Genomic DNA, 27974 nt, shown 5'->3' on the forward strand with positions numbered 1-27974 from the left:
GTAACTTTGTGTTTTGTGGGTGGTTATTTTAGTCTGTCTGCATCAGAATCAAAACAAGTGTTCTTTCATTTAAATAAGATGGCCAAGTGGCCTACATTCACCACGAGGAGAATTCACATTATTGACTCTGTCTGATACAGATCGAACATAGCTTTGCAATGGTTGTTAGGAGGACCTTTGAAAAGGAGAGCTGCATACTCTAGCGCAGACTCAATAATTTAATAACCTAATATCCAACCTTTCCGACCGACAAGCTGTCTTCATCAGCGTATACTGTTAGGAGCACCTTAACACAGATGGATCTATTAATCTCTGACCGTACCTCATTGAAAAGGTGCCACTCTGCCTCGTGACTGTAAACTAAACTAAATACTAACGTTAGTACATTTGTTGTATATTTGCTGTTCTGTAAACCCAGTTGGTCATGACCACACCAGTCACAACTGTCAACAGATCATGACATAAATGCAAAGGTCATGGATAAATATGATCTTGCTTGAACTTGTGGTTAAATGTAATTTCTGTTTTACTTATGAATATTTTAAAACAGCTGTAATTTAAGCGCAAGGGCGAAACAGCTTTAGCTACTGCAACAATGCAAATCACGTTAAAGACACTGCAACAGCAGACCATTCAAATCGACATAGACCCAGAACAAACGGTAAGTGCCCATTTGTTCATAATAATGCCAGCTGTGTGCGTTTTATCTAACCCGTTTGGCTAACTATCATTTTTGTTATTTGCACGAAACACCAAATGAATTGTTCCCAGATTATAAATTCGGATAATACAATATACATAGGCTAACGCTAGCTAGCTAGATGTTATTGACACCCCTAGCATTAGCTAACTAGCTAGCTCTGAGCTAGTTAGCTTGCAAGCTAATGTGTGTCAATTTGCTAATCCAATGTTGAGTCTCATTATTAGCTAGCTAGGTAAGTTATTATCCGCTAAAACATCAGCTAGTTTGCTACATGACTAGCTAACGTTAGTTATCCCTCACCACGTCAATGTCAGCTTTAGTTAACTATCTAGCGTTAGCTAGACAGCCATATTACTAGCTAGCTACGTTATCTATTTTAGTTATTGATGATGCATGTCCATTTGGACGATAAATTAGCAATATTCTAGCAGACTAGCTAGCTACATAATGTAAGGTAAACCGCAATGTAAAAAGTTGTGCAATTTTAAAGTCAGTGTTAGCGAGCAACTTTTGGGTTGCACTGTGTTTAACAATTAAAGCAAGGCTGAAAAGTTTATTTTTGGTTTCTACAGGTGAAGGCACTGAAGGAGAAGATAGAAGCAGAGAGGGGAAAAGATAACTTCCCAGTGTCTGGACAAAAGCTCATATATGCTGGCAAAATCCTGCAAGATGACACGCCTATTAAAGACTACAAAATTGATGAAAAGAATTTTGTTGTCGTTATGGTATCGAAGGTACATTTCCCTAATCCATTTTACTTGGACTCTTAATGAGCTGCACCCACCTGGGGAGGACGGTTACATGATTGTCTGCATAGATAACAGTAATAGCCTGTTTATATCTCCTCTGGAACTAGGCAAAGTCTGCCACAGCTGCATCAACACCTTCCTCGGAGGGACCCAAGGCCCCTGTCCAAGACTCTGGGTCGTCTGCGGGCCCGGCCCCTGCAGCCATCCCTATCCCCCCAGAGGAGCCCACACCTACAGTCGCAGAGCCCCCAGCTCCAGCCAGGTAGGCAGACAGAAGACCGCCGTAGAACTGATATTAACCTATCTAGAAGTACCAAGGTGTCTGGCTAGACTGTAAACTTTCCTTCCAGACTCATATCAAACATCTCCAATCTAAAATCAAATCTAGAGTCGGCTTTCTATTCCGCAACAAAGCCTCCTTCACTCACGCCGCCAAACTTACCCTAGTAAAACTGACTATCCTACCGATCCTCGACTTCGGCGATGTCATCTACAAAATAGCTTCCAATACTCTACTCAGCAAACTGGATGCAGTTTATCACAGTGCCATCCGTTTTGTTACCAAAGCATCTTATACCACCCACCACTGTGACCTGTATGCTCTAGTCGGCTGGCCCTCGCTACATATTCGTCGCCAGACCCACTGGCTCCAGGTCATCTACAAGTCCATGCTAGGTAAAGCTCCGCCTTATCTCAGTTCACTGGTCACGATGGCAACACCCACCCGTAGCACGCGCTCCAGCAGGTGTATCTCACTGATCATCCCGAAAGCCAACACCTCATTTGGCCGCCTTTCGTTCCAGTTCTCTGCTGCCTGTGTCTGGAACGAATTGCAAAAATCGCTGAAGTTGGAGACTTTTATCTCCCTCACCAACTTCAAACATCTGCTATCTGAGCGGCTAACCGATCGCTGCAGCTGTACATAGTCTATCGGTAAATAGCCCACCCAATTTTACCTACCTCATCCCCATACTGTTTATATTTATTTACTTTTCTGCTCTTTTGCACACCAGTATCTCTACCTGCACATGACCATCTGATCATTTATTACTCCAGTGTTCAATCTGCAGAATTGTAATTATTCGCCTACCTCCTCGTGCTTTTTGCACACAATGTATATAGACTCTCTTTTTTTTCTCTACTGTGTTATTGACTTGTTAATTGTTTATTCCATGTGTAACTCTGTGTTGTCTGTTCACACTGCTATGCTTTATCTTGGCCAGGTCGCAGTTGCAAATGAGAACTTGTTCTCAACTTGCCTACCTGGTTAAATAAAGGTGAAATAAAATTTACAAAAAAAAAAAAATGGTAGACAGTCTGCCAAATTGGAGAGAGTAAAAAAGTAAGCTTGAGGCCTGTTCAGGAGGGTAGAGTGTTACATAACTCTTAACATAGACACATTTTGTGTCGGACAAATATGAACTAAACATCATTGAACATTTTCTTAGTTTTTTCATCTTACTGAATACACCCCCTGTAGTCCCTGTAGCTCAGTTGGTAGAGCATGGTGTTTGCAACTCAAGGATAGTGGGTTCATTTCCCGAGACTACCCATACGTAAAATGTATGCACGCATGACTAAGTTGCTTTGGACAAAAGCGTTTGCTAAATGGCATATTATTTACGGCCACAATTTTTACATTTTAAATTTAACCAGGTAGGCTATTTGATAACAAGGTCTCATTTGCAACTGCGACCTGACCAAGATAAAGCAAAGCAGTTAGACACATGCAACAACACATGCAACAACAGGGAGGTAAGGCAATACATAGGCCATGGTGGCAAAGTAATTACAATATGGCAATTAAACACTGGAATGGTAGAATGTGCAGAATATGAATATGCAAGTAGAGATACTGGGGTGCAAAGGAGCAAGATAAATAAATACAGTATGGGGATGAGGTAGTTGGATGGGCTATTTACAGATGGGCTATGCACAGATGCAGTGATCTGCGAGCTGCTCTGACAGTTGATGCTTAAAGCTTGTGAGGGAGATAAGTCTCCAGCTTTAGAGAATTTTGCAGTTCGTTCCAGTCATTGGCAGCAGAATATACCACTGAATGTTTTTGAATGGGTTGACTGGATTTTTGACCCTTTCGTTCTGTTTGCAGCTCCGACCCCTGTATGGAGGTTCAGGGGGGAGATGCCTCCTCTGCCTTGGGTGAGTGATGGACTTCGACCTGGCTATGTGAATGTGTCAGTGTGGAATGTATCTGCTGTGTTGCTAGATTGACGATAGCATGGGGATTTGTAAGATGCCTTCTAGCAGCTATGTGTTCATGGGTGTAAATATTGTCCATTGTAACTCGGGTAGATGGTTAACAACTTGTTTATTTTGGTCAGTGACAGGAGCGGAGTATGAGACCATGCTGACAGAGATAATGTCTATGGGTTATGAGAGGGAGAGAGTGGTAGCTGCTCTCCGGGCCAGCTTCAACAACCCCCATCGGGCTGTGGAGTACCTCCTCACTGTGAGAACCGTCAACACACCACACAACTACCTAGCATACACAATACTGTGCAACCAGGCACCATACACCATGACTCTGCAAAAAGACAATGAACAAAATTACACTATACAGCGTGGCACCATATTTGATGAAACTTTAACATGGCAGCATGTACAATGACTCAGCAAAATTACACCAGCACTGTGTGACATCAGCTTTCAGAATACAGTTTAACACTGGTGTACTACATTTTTACCAAAAACACTATTACAGCACAGTGACGCTATAAAATAGTTTTATATGTATCCTCAGTTTAGAACCAGCCTGTCCGTTAGTACTGTGTGTGTGAGAGTATGTGCTGCTGTGTGTTTCCAGGGCATTCCTAGCAGTCCGGTCCAAGAGACTAATCCCCCAGCACAGCTTCCTGCATCTGCCCGCACAGGCACAGAGACCCCTACTGTAGCTGAGGGTGAGTCCATCTGCCTATATCTCTGCTATTGTATTACATCTACTGTACAGTGCATTCTGGAAATGTTTTCAGACCACTTTACTTTTTACACAGCAAAGCAAAAACAGGATTTTAATAAATACAATAAAAAGATACCATTTACATAAATATTCAGACCCTTTACTCAGAACTTTGTTGAAGCACCTTTGGCAGCGATTACCACCACCATGCTTCACCGTAGGGATGGTACCAGGTTTCCTCCAGACGTGACGCTTGGCATTCAGGCCAAGGAGTTCAATCTTCAAATCAAAATGTATTTGTCACGTGTGCTGAATACAACAGCAAAAACAGAATACAACAGAATACTTACAGTGAAATGCTTACTTACAGGCTCTAACCAATAGTGCAAAAAAGGTATTAGGTGAACAATAGGTAGGTAAAGAAATAAAACAACAGTAAAAAGACAGGCTATATACAGTAGCGAGGCCATAAAAGTAGGCGAGGCTACATAGACACCGTTTAGTCAGGCTAATTGAGGTAGTATGTACATGTAGATATGGTTAAAGTGACATGATATATATCATATGCATATATGATGATGTGTATATATATATATAATAGCCCGGTTAGCCAATTTGCGGGAGCACTGGTTGGTCGGCCCAATTGAGGTGGTATGTACATGAATGTATAGATTAAGTGACTATGCATATATGAGAAAAAGAGTACAAATAGTCCGGGTAGCCATTTGATTACCTGTTCAGGAGTCTTATGGCTTGGAGATAGAAAATGTTCAGAAGCCTTTTTGTCCTAGACTTGGCACTCCAGTACCGCTTGCCATGCGGTAGTAGAGAGAACAGTAGAGAGAACAGTCTATGCCTGGGGTGGCTGGGTTCTTTGACAATTCTCTTAGCCCCAGTGATGTACTGGGCCGTACGCACTACCCTCTGTAGTGCCTTGCGGTCAGAGGCCGAGCAATTGCCGTACCAGGCAGTGATGCAACCAGTTCTTGGAAAGAGTACTTGAAATTTTTCTCGATGTTGCAGCTGTAGAATCTTTTGAGGATCTCAGGACCCATGCCAAATATTTTGTTTCCTGAGGAGGGATAGGCTTGGTCGTGCCCTCTTCATGACTGTCTTGGTGTGTTTGGATCATTCCAGTTTGTTGTTGATATGGACACCAAGGAACTTGAAGCTCTCAACCTGCTCCGTCGACGAGAATGGGGGCGTGCTCGATCCTCCTTTTCCTGTAGTTCACAATAATCTCCTTAATCTTGGTTTCATCAGACCAGAGAATCTTGTTTCTCATGGTCTGAGAGTCCTTTAGGTGCCTTTTGGCAAACTCCAAGTGGGTTGTCGTGTGCCTTTTACTGAGGTGTGGCTTCCGTCTGGACACTCTCCCATAAATGCCTGATTGGTGGAATGCTGCAGCGATGGTTGTCCTTCTGGGAGAATCTTCCAGAAGGACAACCATCTCCACAGAGGAACTCTGGAGCTCTGTCAGTGGCCATCGGTTTCTTAGTCACCTCCCTGACCAAGGCCCTTCTCCCCCGATTACTCAGTTTGGCCAGGCGGCTAGCTCTAGGAAGAGTCTTGGTGGTTCAAAACTTCATCCATTTAAGAATGATGGAGGACACTGTGTTCTTGGGGACCTTCAATGCTGCAGAACTTGTTTGGTACTCTTTCCCAGATCTGTGCCTCGACACAATCCTGTCTTGGAGCTCTACGGACAATTCCTTCGACGTCATGGCTTGGTTTTTGCTCTGACATGCACTGTCAACCGTGGGACCTTATATAGACAGGTGTGTACCTTTCCAATCAAGTTGTCGAAACATCAAGGATGATCCATGGAAACAGGATGCACCTGAGCTCAATTTCAAGTCTCATAGCAAAGGGTCTGTAATTATTTGCAAAAAAAAATCAAAAACCTGTTTTCACTTTGTCATCATGAGGTATTCTGTGGAGATTGATGAGGAAAACGTTTATTTAATCCATTTTAGAATACGACTGTAACATAACATGTGGAAAAAGTCAAGTGGTCTGAATACTTTCCAAATGCACTGCATATCAGATTGTTGGAAAGATGGGAATGGTTTATGTGCATTTTCCCTAGTAGGTGTTGTATCTATATCAACATGTTCTCTTCCGTAAACATTCTGTGTGTGTTGCAGGAGAAAACCCTCTGGAGTTCCTGCGTTCCCAGCCTCAGTTCCAGAGCATGAGGCAGGTGATCCAGCAGAACCCCTCACTGCTGCCAGCTCTGCTCCAACAGCTGGGTCGGGAGAACCCACAGCTCCTACAGGTAACATGCATATACCATGCACTACACACTGATGGCACCACCACTCATACTAGCTTGCATCACACACTCCCTATAGTGACACCTCCCAGGTTTTGTGATTTCACAATGTATGTTCTGCTTGTTGCTGATTGCTGTCTACCTATCTTTCCCTATTGATAAAACTCAACAACAGCAAATCAGCCAGTACCAGGAGCTGTTCATCCAGATGCTGAATGAGCCGGCGGGGGAGGTTGGAGACGTGCCTGAGGTGGGGGACCTGGGGGCTGCAGTGGAGGAGGGAGCTCCAGTCAACTACATTCAGGTCACGCCTCAGGAGAAGGAAGCCATCGAGAGGGTGAGGGGAGCTAAAGACCTCTCAATGCACTGTTTAGGGCATAAGATGGCTTCAGCTGACAAGAAATGCATACATTGTGACCTTTCTGGTGATAAATATTAATGTTATGTTTTTTTCTTCTCCTGTCTCAGTTAAAAGCGTTGGGTTTCCCCGAGGCGCTGGTGATCCAGGCCTACTTTGCCTGTGAAAAGAACGAGAACCTAGCTGCCAACTTCCTCCTGAACCAGGGCTTTGAGGATGAATGAGAGGCGCTGGCCTGCCCTCCTCTCCAGGCCAGCACAAGGACTTCACCCCACTGTAGAGCAACGATCTTCAGGTCATTTCAGAGGGGGGAGGGTCTTACAAGCTACACAAAGTATATGTTGATCTAAGGGTGAAAGAGGAATAATGAAATCCACTTGAATTCCAATGGAATGTGTGGGATTTGTTTAGGGCAGATATATATTGAGATTTTAGAAGAGCTTTGGGAACGGGAGGGAGGGGGCTGAAGGGTTTGCAGCGTGTGTGTGTGTGTGTGTACATGTCTGTGTGTACAGGTGGATGCCATTCAATTAAGGTGCAAAGTCATTGATATGCATATCTAAGCTTGTTAATGCTGTAGCTGGATGTAATGGAAGCACATTCTCCTTGATGCACTTCTACAATGTTGGTGTATTGAGGAAAGGGAAACTAAACGGACGGTCATGAAGAGTCCGCTTATGGTCTGTTCACTTGATTGCACCAGTCCCTCACATTTACTTTGCCATTCAAAAACCAACCACATAGCAAAACACATCTCATCCCATGATATTGTCATTCAGGCAAGTACATTTTGCCAGCGGCCAGGCTAAATTATTTATGAGGTCCCCTCACTTCACCTCAAAGCTAGCGCTTTTAGTTTTCACTCAGATATCCATGATCTCTCTAGGTGTGGAAATGCTCAACATCCTGAGTAAATCGAGTGGTATAGAACAACAAAATGACAAATGGATGTGTGTATGCTCACAGAACCGTACAGGTACATTACTGTGTGGATTTGTCTGAAAATGAGGTTTTGTTGAAGGGTTCACAGTCCTCTCTAGTGTTACGTCTCTGATGAACTGACCAACTCTGACCTTACCTTTACATATAATCCTCTGAAGAGGGGAAGAGAGATGGCAGGGACAAGTCCTGGGATACTGGAGTTACTCACTTACCTCTTTCCCAAGGCTGAGGAGTAGACACACCACCTTTCTCATAGGATCTGATTAATAGTACACACGAAGGGCAGCTCAAATACAACGGGACCAGCTGGTCTTGAGACACTAAGGGCTGGATTCAACCCGTATCGTGTAAAAATGTACGGGTCATTTCCTGTTGAGCCGACATGCAGTCTCGGCGACCGTGGGAACATTGCCTTTAAATTGTCAATAGCGCTATAAAGCAGATATTCAGCACTACGGATTGAATAGAGCCCAAAATGTCCAGTAGGAACAAGGGTCCACATGAAGTCTTTATTAAACCAGGACCCAGTCATAGCCAATAATTGTCATCATCCACAGCCTGAATGAGCCTATTCAACAGTCTTTAGTGATGAGGTGAATCTAGTTTAAACCGGCTATCGCCTAGCTTTAACCACCTGTTTCCAACTCGGATAGTAAAACATGAGGCTTGGTTGACACATGCCTTATTACACTAAGGATTCTCAGTGTTTTGAGATGTTGCTATTGTGGGTTTTCTGAGGGAACAGAGGGTACCAAGAAATGTGTGGTTTTATGAATATTGACTTATCAAGTTATGTTCTCTCTTTAACTTAACATGGCAGGAGTTTAATGGGTCTGTGAAGAGACGAGCTTTTATGAGTTTGGATTGAACAGATCCATTCAAATGTATTGGCACAGAATTTCCTGTTCTCTTTTCGAAACTTGAATGGCTATTTTTACCCTGTAGGCACCTTCAACTTGCCACAAGTAAGATCAATTACACTCAAACCAAATTCATTGTGCATTTAGTTCATGTCATTTTTGACTTAAGTGAAACATTTCCGTTTTGATGTATTTATTGGACCTTTGAAACAAATACACATGTGGACAAAGTTTCCAATCACAACTTATTTTAAAGGAATAGTGATCATGACAATATGTTTGACTGCATCTGTTTTTGTGAACATGGCTTTTACTGACACTGGCATTTTACAGCATCAACATGATCCGCTTCATTAAACATCAATATGTCAGGGCTTCGTATTTTTTATTTCATGCCAAACACTTCTGTATGCACCACATTCTTGGTCTGGACAATGAATGAGGCCAACTGAAATGAAACTCAACTTGATCTTATGGAATACAAAGTATTACAGGAAATGTCATTTATACACACTCCGGTTCAAGTCCAGGCATTTCAGTATCATGTGGGAATGAGTAGTTCTACTCCTGTGGATTTGACCCTCCATTATCAGTATCGGTAAGTAGATTTTCTGATACAGTGAAACTCATTTTGGCCTCTTACCCCACTCTATAACATGATGCAACTCTAGGGTTCTCATCCCCAGCACAAGCAAACCACCTACCCAATCAAATAGCAATCTGAAAATAAGCAGACAGAAACAGGTGAGTTACAGTCAAGAACATCCTTTTATTCAAGTGTTGCTCTTTTCAAACTGTTTTTATTATTATGGAAAAGAAACTGTAATTAACACATGCATTTCACCATGGGCTCTGGGAGGTGTATTCCTGAGGGAGGGAAGCTGCACTGAGGGGGGTGCGGGGCAAGGCCAGCTGGGGGTTCACTCTACACAACACTAAACATGGTCCTACGCACTTTTAAAAACAAACCCGAAGGAAAATAAAAATACGAGTGGCCAGGGAGAGACAGAACTCTGGTGCTGCAGGGCAAGATAGCTAGGGACCAAAGTTCTGCCCAAGCAAAGCACACACTGAAACCTGTCACTCTGGCTTCTCGACTGGGGCGCTTTAATTGTCAGGGCTAATACTGCTGCTGGCTTCAATCACTCACAATAAAAACATGCATATTCTTGTAGGAAACAAGTAGGCCCTCTATCAAGCCTGCTCTTGATTTTGCTGGTGGAATCTCAAGGTGCTTTAACGGTGTACTACATATGACTTTAGTCTGTAATTGTTCTCACTGTTCATTTGGGGTTCTAGTAAATGGGTGTAACGGTTCTCTTGATTGTGGATCTGAGCCTGCCAGTCTACGTGGGATGGAACCATTCAGTTATAAGAACGCTTAGTCATTTCACATCCTTTTTCACTCGTTTTAATAGCTGGTCTCATACAACCTCTAGAAAGGTGCATCATTAAACGGTCTCAATGTAGCATTGCTGCATAAGATACGAAACTCAATTCTGTAAAAACAAAAATGGTTAACAAGAATTAACCAAACCTGCCTATTCTACCCCAGTTGCCATGCAGCCCCCTTGCCCATTCAGAGGGATATTCCGAGGTGTATTTTATCTCCACGTGATATGTCATCAAATACATCCCACTGAAAAACTAGGCGCCCTCACAGACCCTCTCCTCGCCACACCCCAAGAGCCCACCGGTGTAACTTGTTCACTTACATTAACTGTTCAATGGAGAAGCTGAAGAGATCGGGATGGTATACAATGTGAAGCGTACAAACAAGAAAAACGTGAGCTAACTGCATTCTGCTCAGACAAAGTTTAGCTTTTTTTACCCCTCAATTCAGAGAAAAGGGTTTTGGGGAGGGATAAGGAGGGTAACGCAGCTACAGACTACTCCAGTGTCCAAGAGAGACAGAAGACAAGATACAGGAAGAGAAGCCAGACAGATTTTTTTTTAATTTTTTTGCTTTTCTTAATTATTCAACAATAAAAATAACTAAATCACACCAATTTCCTTTAGTACTATATATACTGCTTTGAAAAGCTTGAAGGAGAGGATATAGAAGAAATATGAAGGAGGGGACTTTTTTGAGACGGGCACTCGGGATTACAAGATGGAGTCTGAACAAAAGGCACTTTTTAGGGACAACCTTTAAGATGCTCTGATTCTAACACTAGAACACCAAACAAACATTTAGAATAATTTACACTGCGGATTGGGAGTGGAAGGGGGAAGGGTTCACTTCTTTGATTTAATCCTGCTCTCATCCTTGCTGTGCTCAAAATATACCTTACACTCCCTTGCCTTGTTTGGGTTTGAGATAGGAATCAACTAAATCTACCAAAATGTATTTCACATTACACCTCCCATCTCTCCAAATGCTATTAATCACTTTGTGGTTGAGCTAACACTTAGAAAAATGGATTCCATTTCTGATGCATCTTCCAAAATGGGGAAGATCTTGTCTGTGTCCCAAACTTGATTACTTCGGTTGGCCAGTTTTAAACATGTCCACAGTTTAGAAAATTGGATGCAAGTTGCAATTCATCTTTTAAATAGGTCATGTTTTAGTCGGTTCTCTGGTGATACTGACATGGCCCAGATGTCCATTACGTCAGGCCTTTTCCACTAGTTCATCATCCCATTGTCAGGATAACCATCTAATCAAACAAAAGTTATCTTCCTGCTCTGGGATAAAGGTTGAAGAAAAATGTTTTTATCACAACTTTTTCATATAATGAACCCCTCCCCCTTGGTAAATACAAAAAGAGAAATAGAATGCATGTTTCCTAAAATGTTCTTGATGTATAAGAGTTTGAATGTACTTTATTTCGTAAAAAGCACCTGTTTCATTTAGTGATATATATTTTTGTTTTGCTAAATTGTTCCTTCAGCCCTCCCAGATTTAGAAAACATATCATTACAAATACATTTTTTTAAATGAATAAGGAAAAAAATGAAAATTCATTTTCAATTTACAAAGACTGGGATTTTTTTTGTCTGCCCTCGTGTTTAGAGTCCCGGGGCTAGTGGACTTAAAACTAAAAAGTAGAGGGTTTAGCCTCTCTTTTCTCGTGACACACTCAAACAATCTCTAACAGACAAACACAATTTATCTACCCAAGGCATTGCACATGGCTCAATCAACACACATACATTTTTATTCAACAACAATACTCCCCCCCCCCAAAAAAAGAATAACCAAAATCGAATCCGTTATTTCCCTTGACCACGTCACTTTACTGTTTGCTATATAAATCATGTATCTATAGTATCTGCCATGGACACTTTATGCCATTAGATGTGGGTATAGGAACTGGTACTTTTGCTCTAATCAGATATTTAAGATGCATCAATTGACTGTGCCATGCTTCAAAAAATAACTAGACTGCCACAGAGCTTATTTTGCAAATAAAAAAATGTATATATCTATAAATATATGTGTGTATATATATATATATAAAGATGATTGCAATTATTCAGTGAGCTGTCACTGTTTTTCTCCCCAGACATAGCATTTCACCACCATTCACTATAGCTTATATGTGAGAAAAAGAACCTGAATTCACGTTTAACAAATTGCATAATGGGACAGAGGCACTTCCATAGATTAGAAAAGAAATCACCATAGCCATCATAATTCTTATTCAGCAGTGCTAGTTCTCTATCAAGCTGATGAGATGGTTGCCATCTGGCAACATTGTTTCCCTGCAGTGAAGTACATGACCAGGCAGTCCAGTTATTTTGTGAGGTTGGTGATTTGAGCTGATGTTCCTTAATAATAAAAAAAATCACTTTCAAACTGAATCGTAGTAATGTTAGGAATTCCAATTAAAAGTGAATGATTAAAAACAAAAGGTTTCCTCAGAGATTACAGTCAATCTGGCCTGGGTGGTTGTAACTGCTACTTATACTGTCAGTTTGCATGCGAGTTTGTCAAGTGGAGCTGTGCTCCGTGTGTTCATTTAATTTGTCCCTCTTGATTTCAAAAGGTTGAACTTTTGTCTGGTAAAGTATCTTTAGGGCAGTTTGATCTATAAGGGCTGACTGAACAGAATGAACATGCTGGATAGGATGGGGAGCAGAGATCGTGTCAGGGAAAAGAGGCGACCATAGCACTCTGCCATCTCAATATGACCTCTGACTTCAACCCAGGCTCTGCTTCCCAAACATGGGAAGAAATATGTCACATCATTATTTTGCTCCGCAGCGTGGCTCTCTGCTCTTGGAACAGGGGCAGTCTGGGAGTGTAAACAAAAAGGGTCAACTTTGGGGAGATGGGAGGGAGGTGGGCTCTGGGCCCTCAGCAACCTAATGTCACTGTTTCACTACATGGTACTGAACACTGACTGAATCACCCTTCCTGGCAATACCACTCCAAGTCTCGCTCCCAACCACTGTTTTTCTCAATAAGGTGCTGTCATTCAAACACAACATTTTATAAAGCGGACAAATTCAGAGGGACAAGTCCAATAAGAGAAGCAACAAAAAATAAAACAATTCTGTGCAAAAGGGAATATTACTACTGTAGTTGTGTAGTTCTGGATGTTAAAGCAGAGGCCTGTGTTTTTAACTAAGTATGTGTGTTGTCTACTACAAGGGGCAAAAAGAGTGTACTGGAAACATGTGAATAGCATGTGTCATAGACGTAATAACACCACTTGGGCCCGGTGTGTGTTTGTGTGTGTGTATATATATATATGTGTGTATGTATGTTACAAATGGCATTCATCATTCAAATGAAAGTGGATATACTTAGCACTTGATTATTGTCACGGTTGTAGTTTTGCAAGAGTGAACTGGGCATTTAGCTTTACTTGGGTTTGGGTTCTTCTGCTGGGATGCTGGTTAGAGTGGAGGCCTTGTGTTGCTGAACTGTAGGCTGAGACTTTTCATATCCATTTTTTTTTCTCTTTCACTAATAATAACAATACAATCATAGGTAAGCCCGTTTCCCCCCCATGCCATGTAGGTGTAATAGTGGACATGAGATTAGTGTTAATTCAGCTTGTAGTGCAACCTTTAGGAAATGTTTTGGCATGGTTTCTGTCTTGTTAGTAGTGGGGCTGATTAGGTCAATGGTTATAAAAGACTGGGAAATATTGGTGAATTGACAGTGTGTTGAGTGACAGGGAGACATCACAGTAGCATGGACTGCTACGTATTTCACTGGAACCTAATGGGTTTGTTTTGTGGGTGATTTGACAGTGGGGAGCGTACCGCATTTAAATGATGGCGTGTTTTGTGCCTTCAAGAGAGTGATTTGATGTCCCTTCAATTTCAATCCCCACTCCTACATCAGGTTTTTTTGACTGTTGAATAGTTGCTTTTCTCAGCCATTGCACAATGTGTCCTTGTTCCGAAGTAGAATGTGACCTTTTTTCTCTTCGGGTTCCTCTTTTTGTGTTGCTGTGTTTTGCTGGATGTGAGAGATGACTTCTTGTCCTCTGCCTCTCCCAAATCCTATGATCCTCCCGTCTTAAAAATGGGGGGTTCCGTCTGTTTAGGTAATTGGGTCCAGAGTTTCACTACTAGTATCATGCTAAGATTTCCTGGGTTGCTTTACTTTTTATGTGAGACATAAGGATCGTTGGGCAATTTCCTGTGGGTTATTTTTCTGTTTTCCATGTTTCGATTCCCAATTGTAAAGAAAGATTCTAGTCGCTGGTTTGCAGACAGGTCATGTCAGAGGAACCAAGACTGTTAAATAGAAAAAAAAGAGGACATTGTTAACAGGATCCGCCCCTTTTTTCCAATTTTCGCTTACAATGACATACCTGTAGCTCAGGCATTAAAGCAAGGATATGCATATTCTTGATACCATTTGAAAGGAAACACCTTGACGTTTGTGGAAATGTAAAATTAATGTAGGAGAATATAACACATTAGATCTGGTAAAAGAAAATACAAAGAAAAAAACGGTTTTGTTTTTGTACCATCACCTTTGAAATGCAAGAGAAAGGCCATAATGTATTATTCCAGCCCAGGCACAATTTAGATTTTGGCCACTTGATGGCAGCAGTGTATGTGCAAAGTTTTGGACTGATCCAATGAACCATTCCATTTTTTTTAACAAGACTGCCCAAATGTGCCTAAATGGTTTATTAACAACTTTTCAAGTTCATAACTGTGCACTCTCCTCAAACAATAGCATGACATTATTTCACTGTAATAGCTACTCTAAGTTGGACAGTGTAGTTAGATTAACAAGAATTTAGACATATCTGATTGGCAGAAAGCTTATGTCCTGGGGAATTTTCTTGTGACTTACAACCTCATGCTAATCACGTTAGCTCAACCATCCCGTGGGGGACCCACCGATCCTGAAGAAGTTTTAAGTTCAGGTTAAAATGTGTACCATTTAAAATAAGTAAACACTAATTTCCACAATTGACCACTAGAGGCCCACACACTAACAATGGTCAACAGTTGTCAGCCCCTTGTCATATTGAAATACTCCCAGCTATATTGACTGACTGTCCATGGCTGTACTGTACTATAGTGCTGTGGGAGTATGGTTTGGCTCTGCTGCTAATGGCTGTTGTTATTCCTTACTGGACTCAGAGTCCACATGCAGCGGGGGGAGAGATGTCTGGCGCTCCCTGTATTCAGATTGAGTTTCTCCCGCTCAGTGTGAAAATAGAGCAGAACTGGGTCACCGGCCGGGATCTGGCACCAGTCAACACTGGCCAACATTCTGGAGCCTTGGAAACTTTGGGCCTCCGGGGAGGTGCCGTTTGTTTTGTTTGACTCTAACAGGTCGCCTGAATACCCCCAACTCCTGCCTCTTGCCCTCCCTCCTCCCCCCTCTTGCTGCAGGCTCTGTCCCAGCAGCCTATGGGCTTTGTAACTCTTCCTCTGTCAGTTACACTATCTCTGTCTTTCTCTCTCCATCCATCTCCCTCTAGCACTCTCTCTGGAATCCTTGTCAGTAGTGACCACCCTCTTTCCTTACCCACGCCTTCCTCCCCCAGCATCCCCTCTCAAGTTCAAGTGGCTATGACATCATGTCTGGTTGCTGCAGGCAACCAGACAGTCGGGACGTGACTTCTCTGAGCTGTGCTGAAACTCTCCCTCTCCCTCTCGCTCATTCTCCTGTTTCCTCTCTCCTCTGGCCGTAGAACTCCCTTGCTGCCACCAGAGGGTACTTAGAGACCAAATATCTCTGCTCTGGGAGTGAGAGTTCTATTCAGGCCCTGCAGTCACAGCAAACAGACTTTTCACAAGACCTTTTCACAAGGCACATTATGCTAACAATGTCATTTCTGAGCTACATATGCAACCAATTAAAGCTTCCTATACAATTTCATTTCTCCAGTGCAAACTAAAACCATACTGTAAACACAATATACTCAATAGCGCAGAGCACTGGAGGGCTACACAGGAAGTGTGTATGTGTGTGAATAGTTCGGAGTTTGTTGAGAAAGAGAGTAAAGAAGGGACAAAATGGCGTAGAGTTGGCACGGTGGTGTAAGGTGAGCCTCATGAGCGGGGTGGGTTAGTCAAACAGGGCCTGTTACGAAGCTGGAGAGAGAGAGGGTTGAAGAGGGGCGGTTGGAGGGAGAGTGAGCCGAGGGAGAGCATAGAGGGAGTGTAGGGATGTAGGGTGAGAGCAGCAGAGGGCTTCAGATGGTTTCCATGTGGTGGAGAGGAGTGTGGAGCAGAGCTGGCTCGGGGCGGGTGTGGTTGGACACTAATGAGAAAAGTGCAGTGGGTAATGGAGGAGGCATATGAGCGAGATGCAGTGCGGTGGAGAGAGAGAGCCCGCTGCCTGAGGGGTAGGGTCCAGATGGGCCAAATAAACAGTGAGAGGTCAGTTTAACACACACGGTAAACCACACACACGGTAAAACATACATCCACAACAAATCATGGGATGAGGAGATGGAGGGGAAATACACCAGTGAGATTTAGGGAGTAGTTAGGCAGTTTGGGAATAAGAAATATTTTGGCATGTATCCATTCACCTAAGTAAGTTTCCTGAGTTGGGCTGATAATCTCAATGAAAACAGACAGGTTTCCTACACACAAAAAATACACATGCATGCACGCACACCACATGAATACACGCACGGAAGCACATACACACTGTGGAAAGCAGCAGAAAGCGCTAATGTGCTAATGCAGTAGTTTGGTAGTGTTGATGAGAGTAAGGGCTTGATTAAATCCTTAGCGCTGAAGAGCTGTGCTACAGCACAATAGAAATGTAAAGGCAATATTCCTGAGTTTAGCGGAGACTGTAGTCGTGGTAACGCTGCATATGTCGACTCAATCGGAAATTACATTTCAATCGCAAACTTCAGCGATACAGATTGAATCGAGCCCTAAAGCTGTTTGCTCACCTGTGTCTGCTGCGGGATGTTCAGAAAGTTGTTGTCCCGTGATCCGATGCTGACAAACCTGTTGGGAGCTGGGGCCCCTGACGTGGAGTAAGCTGCAGACAGACACAGAAAGGAGGAATGGTCAAACCACAGCCTGTGTTCAATAAAAATTAATTATGGAGCATTGTACTTCATAACAATTTCAGAAAATACTGCAATGAAAATACTGCTTTAAGCTCTCAACCTGACATCACATAATTGTTACTGTAAGTCCCCCTACGCATCAGAGAGTAGGGCTACTGAACTGAGCCAGACATCTCCAAACTATAACCCTGGTCCCAAATTTAGGGCAGTTTGGGGTCAATATAGACTGCAACACGAAGGTTGTTATTACAAACCCTTCTAACAGGAATCTGATACTGGACATTTGCTGTGGTGTGTGTGTAGTGTGTGTGTAAGTCTGTATTATTTAGCAGCATACACATACGTTAAGTAGACTTTGAGGGGAAAAAAGGTGCTATCTTGAACCAAAAAGGGTTCTTCTGCTGCTGAACCCATTGAAGAAGCCCTTTTGGTTCCAGGTAGAAATATTTTCTACATGGAACCCAAAATGTGTCCTTCTATGGGGACAGACGCAGAACCCTTTTGGAACCCTGATGTTTGAGAATCAGTAACATAGATAAAATACATAAGACTTTGAGACATTGATTGAGGGGGTTGAAAAAAATGCATAAAACAAAACACAAAAATCTGAAATATAAAAAAAGAGAAGGATAAAGAAAGAAAAGTGCTCCGTCCAGTGCCCCTCCTGTCATAGGTGAGAAACATTTTGGCAGACACGCCCCATAGCTAGACACACCCTTCTAATGGACACACCCCTTCAGTAACTCTGTCTGACCTTCAAAGCAACAACACCACCAACTCAGTAAAAAAAAAATATTTGGATATCTATTCAACTAAAAAGTAAAATATAACTCTAAATATTATTTTCATGTTTGGATATTTTCTGGTGAAATGGCAGAATAACTAGAGCATGATGTTTTGGAATCCACAAACTGCCCTAAATATGTGCCACTAGTAAAAAAATAAGTGATTTAGAGTGAGCAATTGACAAAAAGGAAATGGATCAATCTATTTCTATTTTAGACTACTTCCGATCTCAACTGACATCTCGGGGGCTGGCCATATGAGATACATAAAACATATAAACGGAGGAAAACCAGGATGGCAATCTTCTGCCTCAACATCTGTGAGCGCAGAAGCACAGGGGTATCGAGGAAGGGTTAGTGTCATTCAAGGTAGGGCTCAGGGTGGGCATTCTAAGAGAAAGAGGGTGGGCCTAATATAGAGCCCTGGAGGACACCACAAAAGGATCATCAGTGGAGAATGGTGACAGGCTTCTGTCGTAACTCTAGGGTCAGTATGATCCCAGACGGTGAAGGAGGTGAGAGGTGAGCTGGCTGGGGGGGGAGGGGTTTGGTTCTGAGTTGGTCTGTGGGGTCACTTACACGGAGATGTGGGCGAGGTCAGTCCGCCGTCGGGAGGCGTGCTGCTGGATTTAGAGTCGGACATGGGGAGGGGCACTGGGCGGGCCACTGGGGGAGGTGGAGGCAGCAAGAAGGAGCCCGGCATTTTGCTCTGGCCGCTCCCGTTTGGCTGCGGACAACACAAACAGGGTCAGGAGGGCGATATGCGACAACCTGCACACGGCATGAGAGGACGCAGCTCCAGAGACCAGGTCCAAAAAATATCCAAGATGGGTGGTGGGAGAGGTGGGGGTGTTGGAAACAACAGCCAAACGAATGATGTATGTGCATTGCGTCATTTATGGAGGTGTACAAAATAATAATCACCACAAGTGTTGATAGGGGAGTTCTGGGGTGGTCCATGGTGGAGGGGTGAGTGGGAGGGGGGGGTGAGAGCACAATTGGTGGTGGGGTTTGTCCATAACATGGCAACAAATCAAAACATGGGAAAAATACTCCACTAAGAAAACACGACACCAACAACACGCAAAATAATAATTACAATAGAAACGGAAGACAGAACATGTATGCTCGATTGAAATGTGCTGTGATTGTAGGCTTTCGTGCTGATGATTACATAATCTGAGGGGGTGGGCGGAGCAAAAGAAAAAAGGGAACCTTAGGGTCTGGAAGAGCACAGGACAAGGAAAAAAGATTAAGTACAGAAAACCCTGGACCAACAGGAAATTGTCAATAGTAGTATTTTGCTTTCTCTCCTCACTGGTGCAACAGTTTGGCAATTGGTTTAAGTTTTTTTTTAATGTATCAAAGTCAACCCTGCTTCCTTACTTTGCATACTACATAACTTAAAGGTTTTCATGTTTTTCACTGTTACAGTTTCACTCCTCTATCATACTGTATCTATACTTGACAGCAAATGGTGTCCGCAGTGATGAAACACAAACAAACCTGTGGTCTCTATCTCAGTACTGTACTCAGTGTAGTGTTTACACAGGGAAACACAGTACATATCTATACAGCGTTAATAATCACCGATCACTAAACTTCATTTGGTAATGTTTGTGTCGTTTGCATGGCCACACATTAGCCTGCGTTGATCTTTTGTTGTCCCATGTGTGATTATATTAATGTACAAGTGGTTGGTGTCACTCAGCCCCTGAACTCTCCTCTTACATCAAACCTTACCTGGCCGCCAGACTGTCCCGAGCCATCAGCGCAGACAAACTGCACAAATTCCTTCAGGGGGTCCTGCCCAGGATGGTGGTGGTAGCGAATGGTGGGGTGGGTGAAGTACGGGCTGGACTGCTGGATGATGGAGGGGGAGGGGAAGTGCAGGGCAGAGGCTGAGGCACGGGGGCTCCCTGAGAAGATACATACGTTAGTTAGATAGATGAAAGGAGGGAGAGTGAATAAGAGATCAACAGAGATTAACAGCGAGACATGCAGTTCAGCAGTGAACAACACAAGGGCTTTTAGTTTAAAACAGTCAACAGGGGCCACATCTTTAGACCCCGGGACCGGCACATTGAGTGACATCAGTCCAAATTGGAGTTTTATTTCATCAAATCATGATAGATTGAGGGTGAAAATGTATTACAAGAAAGAATGAGGCTTTACAGGAAATTCTTACACATAAACAAGCACACAAACGCACTGGTCTACATTACAAAAGCAGTCCCCAAACCACACAAAAAAATAAAAAGGACAAAGAGATCATTGAGCGCTGTCTTAAATTAGAACGCCTTAATGCGTCTGTGTGCTGTTTTGTGGGTGTGATTCACAGGCGCCACAGCAATTTGGCATTTAAATAGGCAAGCTGCTTTCCAACGATCCTCTATGACAAGACTAATCTTTATGTTCACACTGTACGTGTGAGTTTATGTGCATGTGTTAGTGGTCTACACATGGATGATATCTATTTGGTTGTGTGCAGGTGTGGGGGTTTAAATGCCCCGGTGTTGCTGCGTCTGTAGGGGAATACAGAAGCTCTCTTTTGTGCCTGCATGAGAGGGTGAGAAAGTTTCTCGCTTGAAGTCACCCAGCCGAGCTGAATATGGAGACCGAGGTGTGAATGAACGTTTGAATGGGACACAAAGCCCTCTCTGTCAGATGTATATCCATTACCAAATCTCCTTGATTTGTATTAGTGGGGCGCACCCTCTCCCTTTTTCTTCTGATGTGCCAGTCTACCCCCTTCAGTGTTGCCCCACCCGGCAGGGCCTCCAGCTGCCCGCGTGAGGCTGCCAACTCCAGTGTGTTACCCCCAGACAGGGCCCTGTGCCCCCCAGCCAAGCAGCACATCGCTCCCTGCCAGGATCCATGCTACCCCGGTGGAGCAGTCTCCCCGCTCCTTTAGTCCCCCTTAATCCCATTAAATACTGGGCTAGGGCCAAGCTCTCTGGAGAGGGGCTATACCTCAAACCCCCTGGATCTACGACACAAAACAACAACAACGCAGTAAACACTTTCACAAAGGCATGGGAATGACATACAGTTGAAGTCGAAAGTTTACATACACCTTAGTCAAATTACACTGCTCAAAAAAATAAAGGGAACACTTAAACAACACAATGTAACTCCAAGTCAATCACACTTCGGTGAAATCAAACTGTCCACTTAGGAAGCAACACTGATTGACAATACATTTCACATGCTGTTGTGCAAATGGAATAGACAACAGGTGGAAATTATAGGCATTTAGCAAGACACCCCCAATAAAGGAGTGGTTCTGCAGGTGACCAGACCACTTATCAGTTCCTATGCTTCCTGGCTGATGTTTTGGTCACTTTTCAATGCTGGCGGTGCTTTCACTCTAGTGGTAGCATGAGGCGGAGTCTACAACCCACACAAGTGGCTCAGGTAGTGCAGCTCATCCAGGATGGAACATCAATGCGAGCTGTGGCAAGAAGGTTTGCTGTGTCTGTCAGCGTAGTGTCCAGAGCATGGAGGCACTACCAGGAGACAGGCCAGTACATCAGGAGACGTGGAGGAGGCCGTAGGAGGGCAACAACCCAGCAGCAGGACCGCTACCTCCGCCTTTGTATGAGGAGCACTGCCAGAGCCCTGCAAAATGACCTCCAGCAGGCCACAAATGTGCACGTGTCTGCTCAAATGGTCAGAAACAGACTCCATGAGGGTGGTATGAGGGCCCAACGTCCACAGGTGGGGGTTGTGCTTACAGCCCAACACCGTGTAGGACGTTTGGCATTTGCCAGAGAACACCAAGATTGGCAAATTCGCCACTGGCGCCCTGTGCTCTTCACAGATGAAAGCAGGTTCACACTGAGCACGTGACAGACGTGACAGAGTCTGGAGACGCCGTGGAGAACGTTCTGCTGCCTGCAACATCCTCCAGCATGACCGGTTTGGCGGTGGGTCAGTCATGGCATTTCTTTGGGGGGCCGCACCGCCCTCCATGTGCTCGCCAGAGGTAGCCTGACTGCCATTAGGTACCGAGATGAGATCCTCAGACCCCTTGTGAGACCATATGCTGGTGCGGTTGGCTCTGGGTTCCTCCTAATGCAAGACAATGCTAGACCTCATGTGGCTGGAGTGTGTCAGCAGTTCCTGCAAGAGGAAGGCATTGATGCTATGGACTGGCCCGCCCGTTCCCCAGACCCGAATCCAATTGAGCACATCTGGGACATCATGTCTCGCTCCATCCACCAACGCCACGTTGCACCACAGACTGTCCAGGAGTTGGCGGATGCTTTAGTCCAGGTCTGGGAGGAGATCCCTCAGGAGACCATCCGCCACCTCATCAGGAGCATGCCCAGGCGTTGTAGGGAGGTCATACAGGCACGTGGAGGCCACACACACTACTGAGCCTCATTTTGACTTGTTTTAAGGACATTACATCAAAGTTGGATCAGCCTGTAGTGTGGTTTTCCGCTTTAATTTTGAGTGTCACTCCAAATCTAGACCTCCATGGGTTGATACATTTGATTTCCATTGATACCTTTTGTGTGATTTTGTTGTCAGCACATTCAACTATGTAAAGAAAAACGTATTTAATAAGAATATTTCATTCATTCAGATCTAGGATGTGTTATTTTAGTGTTTCCTTAATTTTTTTTGAGCAGTGTACATTTAAACTCAGTTTTTCACAATTCCTGACAAATTCCCTGTCTTAGGTCAGTTAGGCTCACCACTTTATTTTAAGAATGTGAAAATATCAGAATGATAGTAGAGAGAATTATTTCAGCTTTTATTTTTTTTCATCACATTCCCAGTGGGTCAGGAGTTTACATACACCCAATTAGCATTTGGTAGCATTGCCTTTAAATTGTTTAACTTGGGTCAAACGTTTCAGATAGCCTTCCACAAGCTTCCCACAATAAGTTGGGTGAATTTTGGCCCATTCCTCCTGACAGAGCTGGTGTAACTGAGTCAGGTTTGTAGGCCTCCTTGCTCGCACACACTTTTTCAGTTCTGCCCACAAATTTTCTATGGGATTGAGGTCAGGGCTTTGTGATGGCCACTCCAATACCTTAACTTTGTTGTCCTTAAGCCATTTTGCCACAACTTTGGAAGTATGTTTGGGGTCATTGTCCATTTGGAATACCTATTTGCGACCAAGCTTTAACTTCCTGACTGATGTCTTGAGATGTTGCTTCAATATATCCATATACATTTTCCTTCCTCGTGATGCCATCTATTTTGTGAAGTGCACCAGTCCCTCCTGCGCAGCAAAGCACCCCCACGACATGATGCTGCCACCCCGTACTTCGCTGTTGGGATGGTGTTTTTCGGCTTGCAAGCCTCCCCCTTTTTCCTCCAAACATAACGATGGTGATTATGGCCAAACAGTTCTATTTTTGTTTCATCAGACCAGAGGACATTTCTCCAAAAAGTATGATATTTGTCCCCATGTGCAGTTGCAAACCGTAGTCTGGCTTTTTGATGGTGGGTTTGGAGCAGTGGCTTCTTCCTTGCTGAGTGGACTTTCAGGTTATGTTGATATAGGACTTGTTTTACTGTGGATATAGATACTTTTGTGCCCATTTCCTCCAGCATCTTCACAAGGTCCTTGGCTGATGTTCTTGGATTGATTGACTTTTCACACCAAAGTACGTTAATCTCTAGGAGACAGAACGCGTCTCCTTCCTGAGCGGTATGATGGCTGCGTGGTCCCATGGTGTTTATACTATTGTTTGTACAGATGAACGTGGTACTTTCAGGCATTTGGAAATTGCTCCAAAGGAAGAACCAGACTTGTTCCATGTAGGACCCTTTCAATAGAGGGGTCTATGTGGAAGGGTTCTCCTATGGGTACAGCTGATTAACCCTTTTGGAACCCTTTTTTCTAAGAGTGTAGGAGGCAATCTCAGCATATCTAAGGTAGATGTCATTACACGGTGGTCAACCTGACTGCTTCTGATCAATTTAGGAACTTTTAGCTTTGAGTTGGGAGTTCAGATGAGTTCAGAGGCTCATTATCTATGGTGAGCTGTTCACCCTTCACAAAGACTTGCTTTGAGCTGATACGATTGAAAATTCAAATGTCCCAGTTACAGCCCTGTGGCAACTGTTGATATCTGATTTCATCATGAGATCCTTGTTGATGGTGGAAATAACCACAATGACCATATTCCACTGCCAGACACAATAACAGTTCTTCACTTCCTGGGTTCCCCCGACCATAGGCGTCTCAGTCAGAGAGAGAGAGAAGAAAGAAAGGAGAAGAAAGAGGTAGATAACAAAACAATTGATGGTGAACGGCATAAGCCTAAAGCATTTTAAGGGAAAACGGCAAGATATTGTCAGCCGTGAGCCAGGAGAAATACTCAACAGAACAAGAACAAATGTCTTCTCTAAAAAATACAGGACTCATGAGAATGTAGGGCTGTACACCAAGTATCTATCAGGCTCTGTATAATAACGTATTGAAGCCAATAAATCATGTGCCCATCATGATAACTACATGTACCAGTTGTAAGACCATAGTTGTGGGTTGGCGCAGTGTAGCTCGGGGAGGTGGTGATCAGGGAAGGTGGTGGTCAGAGAAATGGAGGTACAGAATGGAGGCTCTTCACCCAGTCACCCAACCACAGACTGATCTCTTTACAGGGTACAGGAAGGAACAACTATGTTATACTCTAGCCTAATTTGCATTTGAAAATATTCAGACCTCTTCCCTAATTTTGTTACGTTTCAGCCTTATTTTTCTCATCAATCTACACACAATACCCCATAATGACAAAACAAAAACTATTTTATTGAATTTTAAAAAACAGAGGTTTTTCTATGCTCCTTTGCTATGAGACTCGAAATTGAGCCCAAGTGCATCCTGTTTCCATTGATCATCCTTGAGATGGAGTCCATCTTGATTGGAGTCCACCTGTGGTAAATTAAATTGATTGGACATGATTTGGAAAGGCACACGTGTCTATATAAGGTCCCACAGATGACAGTGCAAGTCAGTGCATGCACTGAGGTCGAAGGAATTGTCCGTAGAGCTCCGAGACAGGATTGTGTTGAGGCACAGATCTGGGGAAGGGTACCAAAACATTTCTGCAGCATTGAAGGTTGCCAAGAACACAGTGGCCTCCATCATTCTTAAATGGAAGAAGTTTGGAACCACCAAGACTCTTCCTAGAGCTGGCTGCCATGCCAAACTGAGCAATCGGCGGAGAAGGGCCTTGGTCAGGGAGAACCCAATGGTTACTCTGACAGAGCTCCAGAAGTCCTCTGTGGATATGAGAGAACCTTCCAGAAGGACAACCATCTCTGCAGCACTCCACCAATCAGGCCTTTATGGTAGAGTGGCCAGACAGAAGCCACTCCTCAGTATAAGGCACATGACATCCTGCTTGGAGTTTGCCAAAAGGTACCTAAAGGACTCTCAAACCACGAGAAATAAGATTCTCTGGTCTGATTAAACCAAGATTTAACTCGTTGGCCTGAATGCCAAGCGTCACGTCTGGAGGAAACCTAACACCGTCCCTACGGTGATGCATGGTGGTGCATCATGCTGTGGGGATGTTTTTCAGTGGCAGGGACTGGGAGATTAGTCAGGATTGAGGTATAGGGGCCTCCCGGGTGGCGCAGTGGTTAAGGGCACTGTACTGCAGCGCCAGCTGTGCCACCAGAGACTCTGGGGTCGCGCCCAGGCTCTGTTGCAGCCGGCCGCAACCGGGAGGTCCGTGGGGCGACGCACAATTTGCCTAGCGCTGTCCGGGTTAGGGAGGGTTTGGCCGGTAGGGATATCCTTGTCTCATCGCGCACCAGCGGCTCCTGTGGCGGGCCGGGCGCAGGTTGCCAGGTGCACGGTGTTTCCTCTGACACATTGGTGCAGCTGGCTTCTGGGTTGGATGCACGCTGTGTTAAGAAACAGTGCGGCTTGGTTGGGTTGTGTATCGCAGGATGCATGACTTTCAACCTTCGTCTCTCCCGAGCCCGTACGGGAGTTGTAGCGATGAGACAAGATAGTAGCTACTAAACAATTTGAGTACAAAATTGGGAAGAAAAAGGGGTAAAATAAAACATTTAATACCATTTTTTTTAAAGGATTGAGATATAGCAAAGTACAGAGAGATCCTTGATGAAAACCTTGCTCCAGTGTGCTCAGGACCTCAGACTGGAGTGAAAGTTCACCTTCCAACAGGACAACAACCGTAATCACACTGCCAAGACAACACAGGAGTGGCTTCAGGACAAGGCTCTGAATGTCCTTGAGTGGCCCAGCCAGAGCCCGGGCTTGAACCTGATCGGACATCTCTGGAGAGACCTGAAAATAACTGACGCTCCCCATCCAACCTGACGGAGCTGGAGAGGATCTGCAGAGAATGGGAGAAACTCCCCAAATACAGGTGTGCCAAGCTTGTAGCGTCAGACCCAAGAAGACAAGAGGATGTAATTGCCGCCAAAGGTGCTTCAACAAAGTATTGAGTAAAGGGTTTGAATACTTATGTAAAAAAAAATTATATGTGCAAACATTTCTAAAAAACAGTTGTTTCTTTGTCATCATGGGGTATTGTGTGTAGATTGATGATAGGGAAACAACTATTAATAATAATAATATAATAATAATATATGCCATTTAGCTGACGCTTTTATCCAAAGCGACTTACAGTCATGTGTGCATACATTCTACGTATGGGTGGTCCCGGGAAACGAACCCACTACCCTGGCGTTACAAGCGCCATGCTCTACCAACTGAGCCACAGAAGGACCAAATTTAATCAATTTTAGAATAAGGCTGTAACGTAACAAAATGTAGAAAAAGTCAAGGGTGTCTGAATACTTTCTGAATGCACTGTATATTCTGTGCCTCAGGTTTCTTTCAAAAACATAACTCTACTGCCGTTGTCCCTCACAGGGTGGGACAGCAGAGCCTTCCCCTACGGACACCACTCACTGCCACCCCTCCACTGGGTCAGGGTCAGGGAATGGGGGATGGGCAGGGAGGTCTGTCAGGGGGGTCTCACCTGGTCTCACTCCCGCCAGCATTGGCAGCGGGTGGTGGGTGAACACCATGCGAGGCGACCTCGTCTGCTGCGACAGGGCGCTGAAATCGAATTTCCCCGGCTTCTTAAGAGAACCAGGCGAGGAGAGTCCTGGCAAAAATGGGATCAACAAAATGGCACAACAGAGACGTGGGTTTAATGAACAGGCTGGTGGCTATTTGCTCTATCAAATCAACTTAACTGTAGACTTAAATTTAGACTCAAGACTTCTACTTAAAAAAATGTAATGGGCTTTATTAATTGTGATCTACTGAAATCAATGGATCGATTGATTACACCGATGGATCAACCTCTCTCTCTCCATATCTCTCTGTTAGTGTACGGTCTCTGTGCTGTAGCATATCAGAACCAGGGTAGAGTAAAGTGGGGGTCCAGGGGGGAGGGAGTTGTTTCGAAGCGGCGCAGGGTGGGGAGGGGGGTTCAGAGGAAGGCTTGGGGCACAGTGTCAGAGGAGAGAGAGAGAGCTGGGAAATGCAATGGCATTATAATTGCTGCCACCATTGGAGTATATGAGCGAAAGACAGGATTCTGATCACTGGCATTCTACTGTGCCTTGCTATGGTAACTGGTCCTCTGCGTGGAGTCCATGAACAAGCATCCAGTTCCCAACCTCACCATTGATAGTGCTTGTCTCAGGGTATAGGAGGACAAGGGAAATCAATTAAAAAAAACACAACATCCCACCACCAATCCCACACCAGCAGTGATCTCAGCACCCAGCATCCCTATAGACAGCAGGACCTCCAGCTATATGACAACACTGTGAATAGATCCTCCCTCCCACACACTGCACTGTTAACGTACCTGTTTACAAGGAGTGTGATTTTGGACTGCTTCACAGCTAGGCCAGAATGTGTTTCTGTGGCACATTGACTGTGTGTGTGTAGCTATATT

The 27974-nt window shown here is 44.1% G+C and overlaps 1 protein-coding gene and 1 pseudogene across 2 annotated transcripts; one reads left to right on the forward strand and one right to left on the reverse strand.

Moving 5' to 3' along the window:
- Positions 1–478: 478 nt before the first annotated feature.
- Positions 479–9178, forward strand: LOC118377935 (UV excision repair protein RAD23 homolog A-like). 2 transcript variants are annotated; one of them, XM_035764863.2, is made up of 9 exons: positions 479–661; positions 1276–1437; positions 1560–1714; positions 3563–3612; positions 3795–3922; positions 4277–4370; positions 6517–6647; positions 6820–6981; positions 7113–9178. In XM_035764863.2, exons 1-9 carry the CDS (start codon positions 596–598, stop codon positions 7224–7226), a joined length of 1062 nt encoding a protein of 353 aa, XP_035620756.1. In that variant the 5' UTR covers positions 479–595; the 3' UTR covers positions 7227–9178. The 2 variants fall into 2 exon arrangements, with proteins under 2 accessions (XP_035620756.1, XP_035620757.1); XM_035764864.2 differs by having other exon boundaries at positions 3801–3922.
- Positions 9179–9553: 375 nt separating this feature from the next.
- Positions 9554–27974, reverse strand: part of LOC118377936 (nuclear factor 1 X-type-like) — a 242269-nt pseudogene continuing 223848 nt past the window's right edge.

Source organism: Oncorhynchus keta, chromosome 32, assembly GCF_023373465.1.
Source record: "Oncorhynchus keta strain PuntledgeMale-10-30-2019 chromosome 32, Oket_V2, whole genome shotgun sequence".
Taxonomy (NCBI): Eukaryota; Metazoa; Chordata; class Actinopteri; order Salmoniformes; family Salmonidae; genus Oncorhynchus; species Oncorhynchus keta.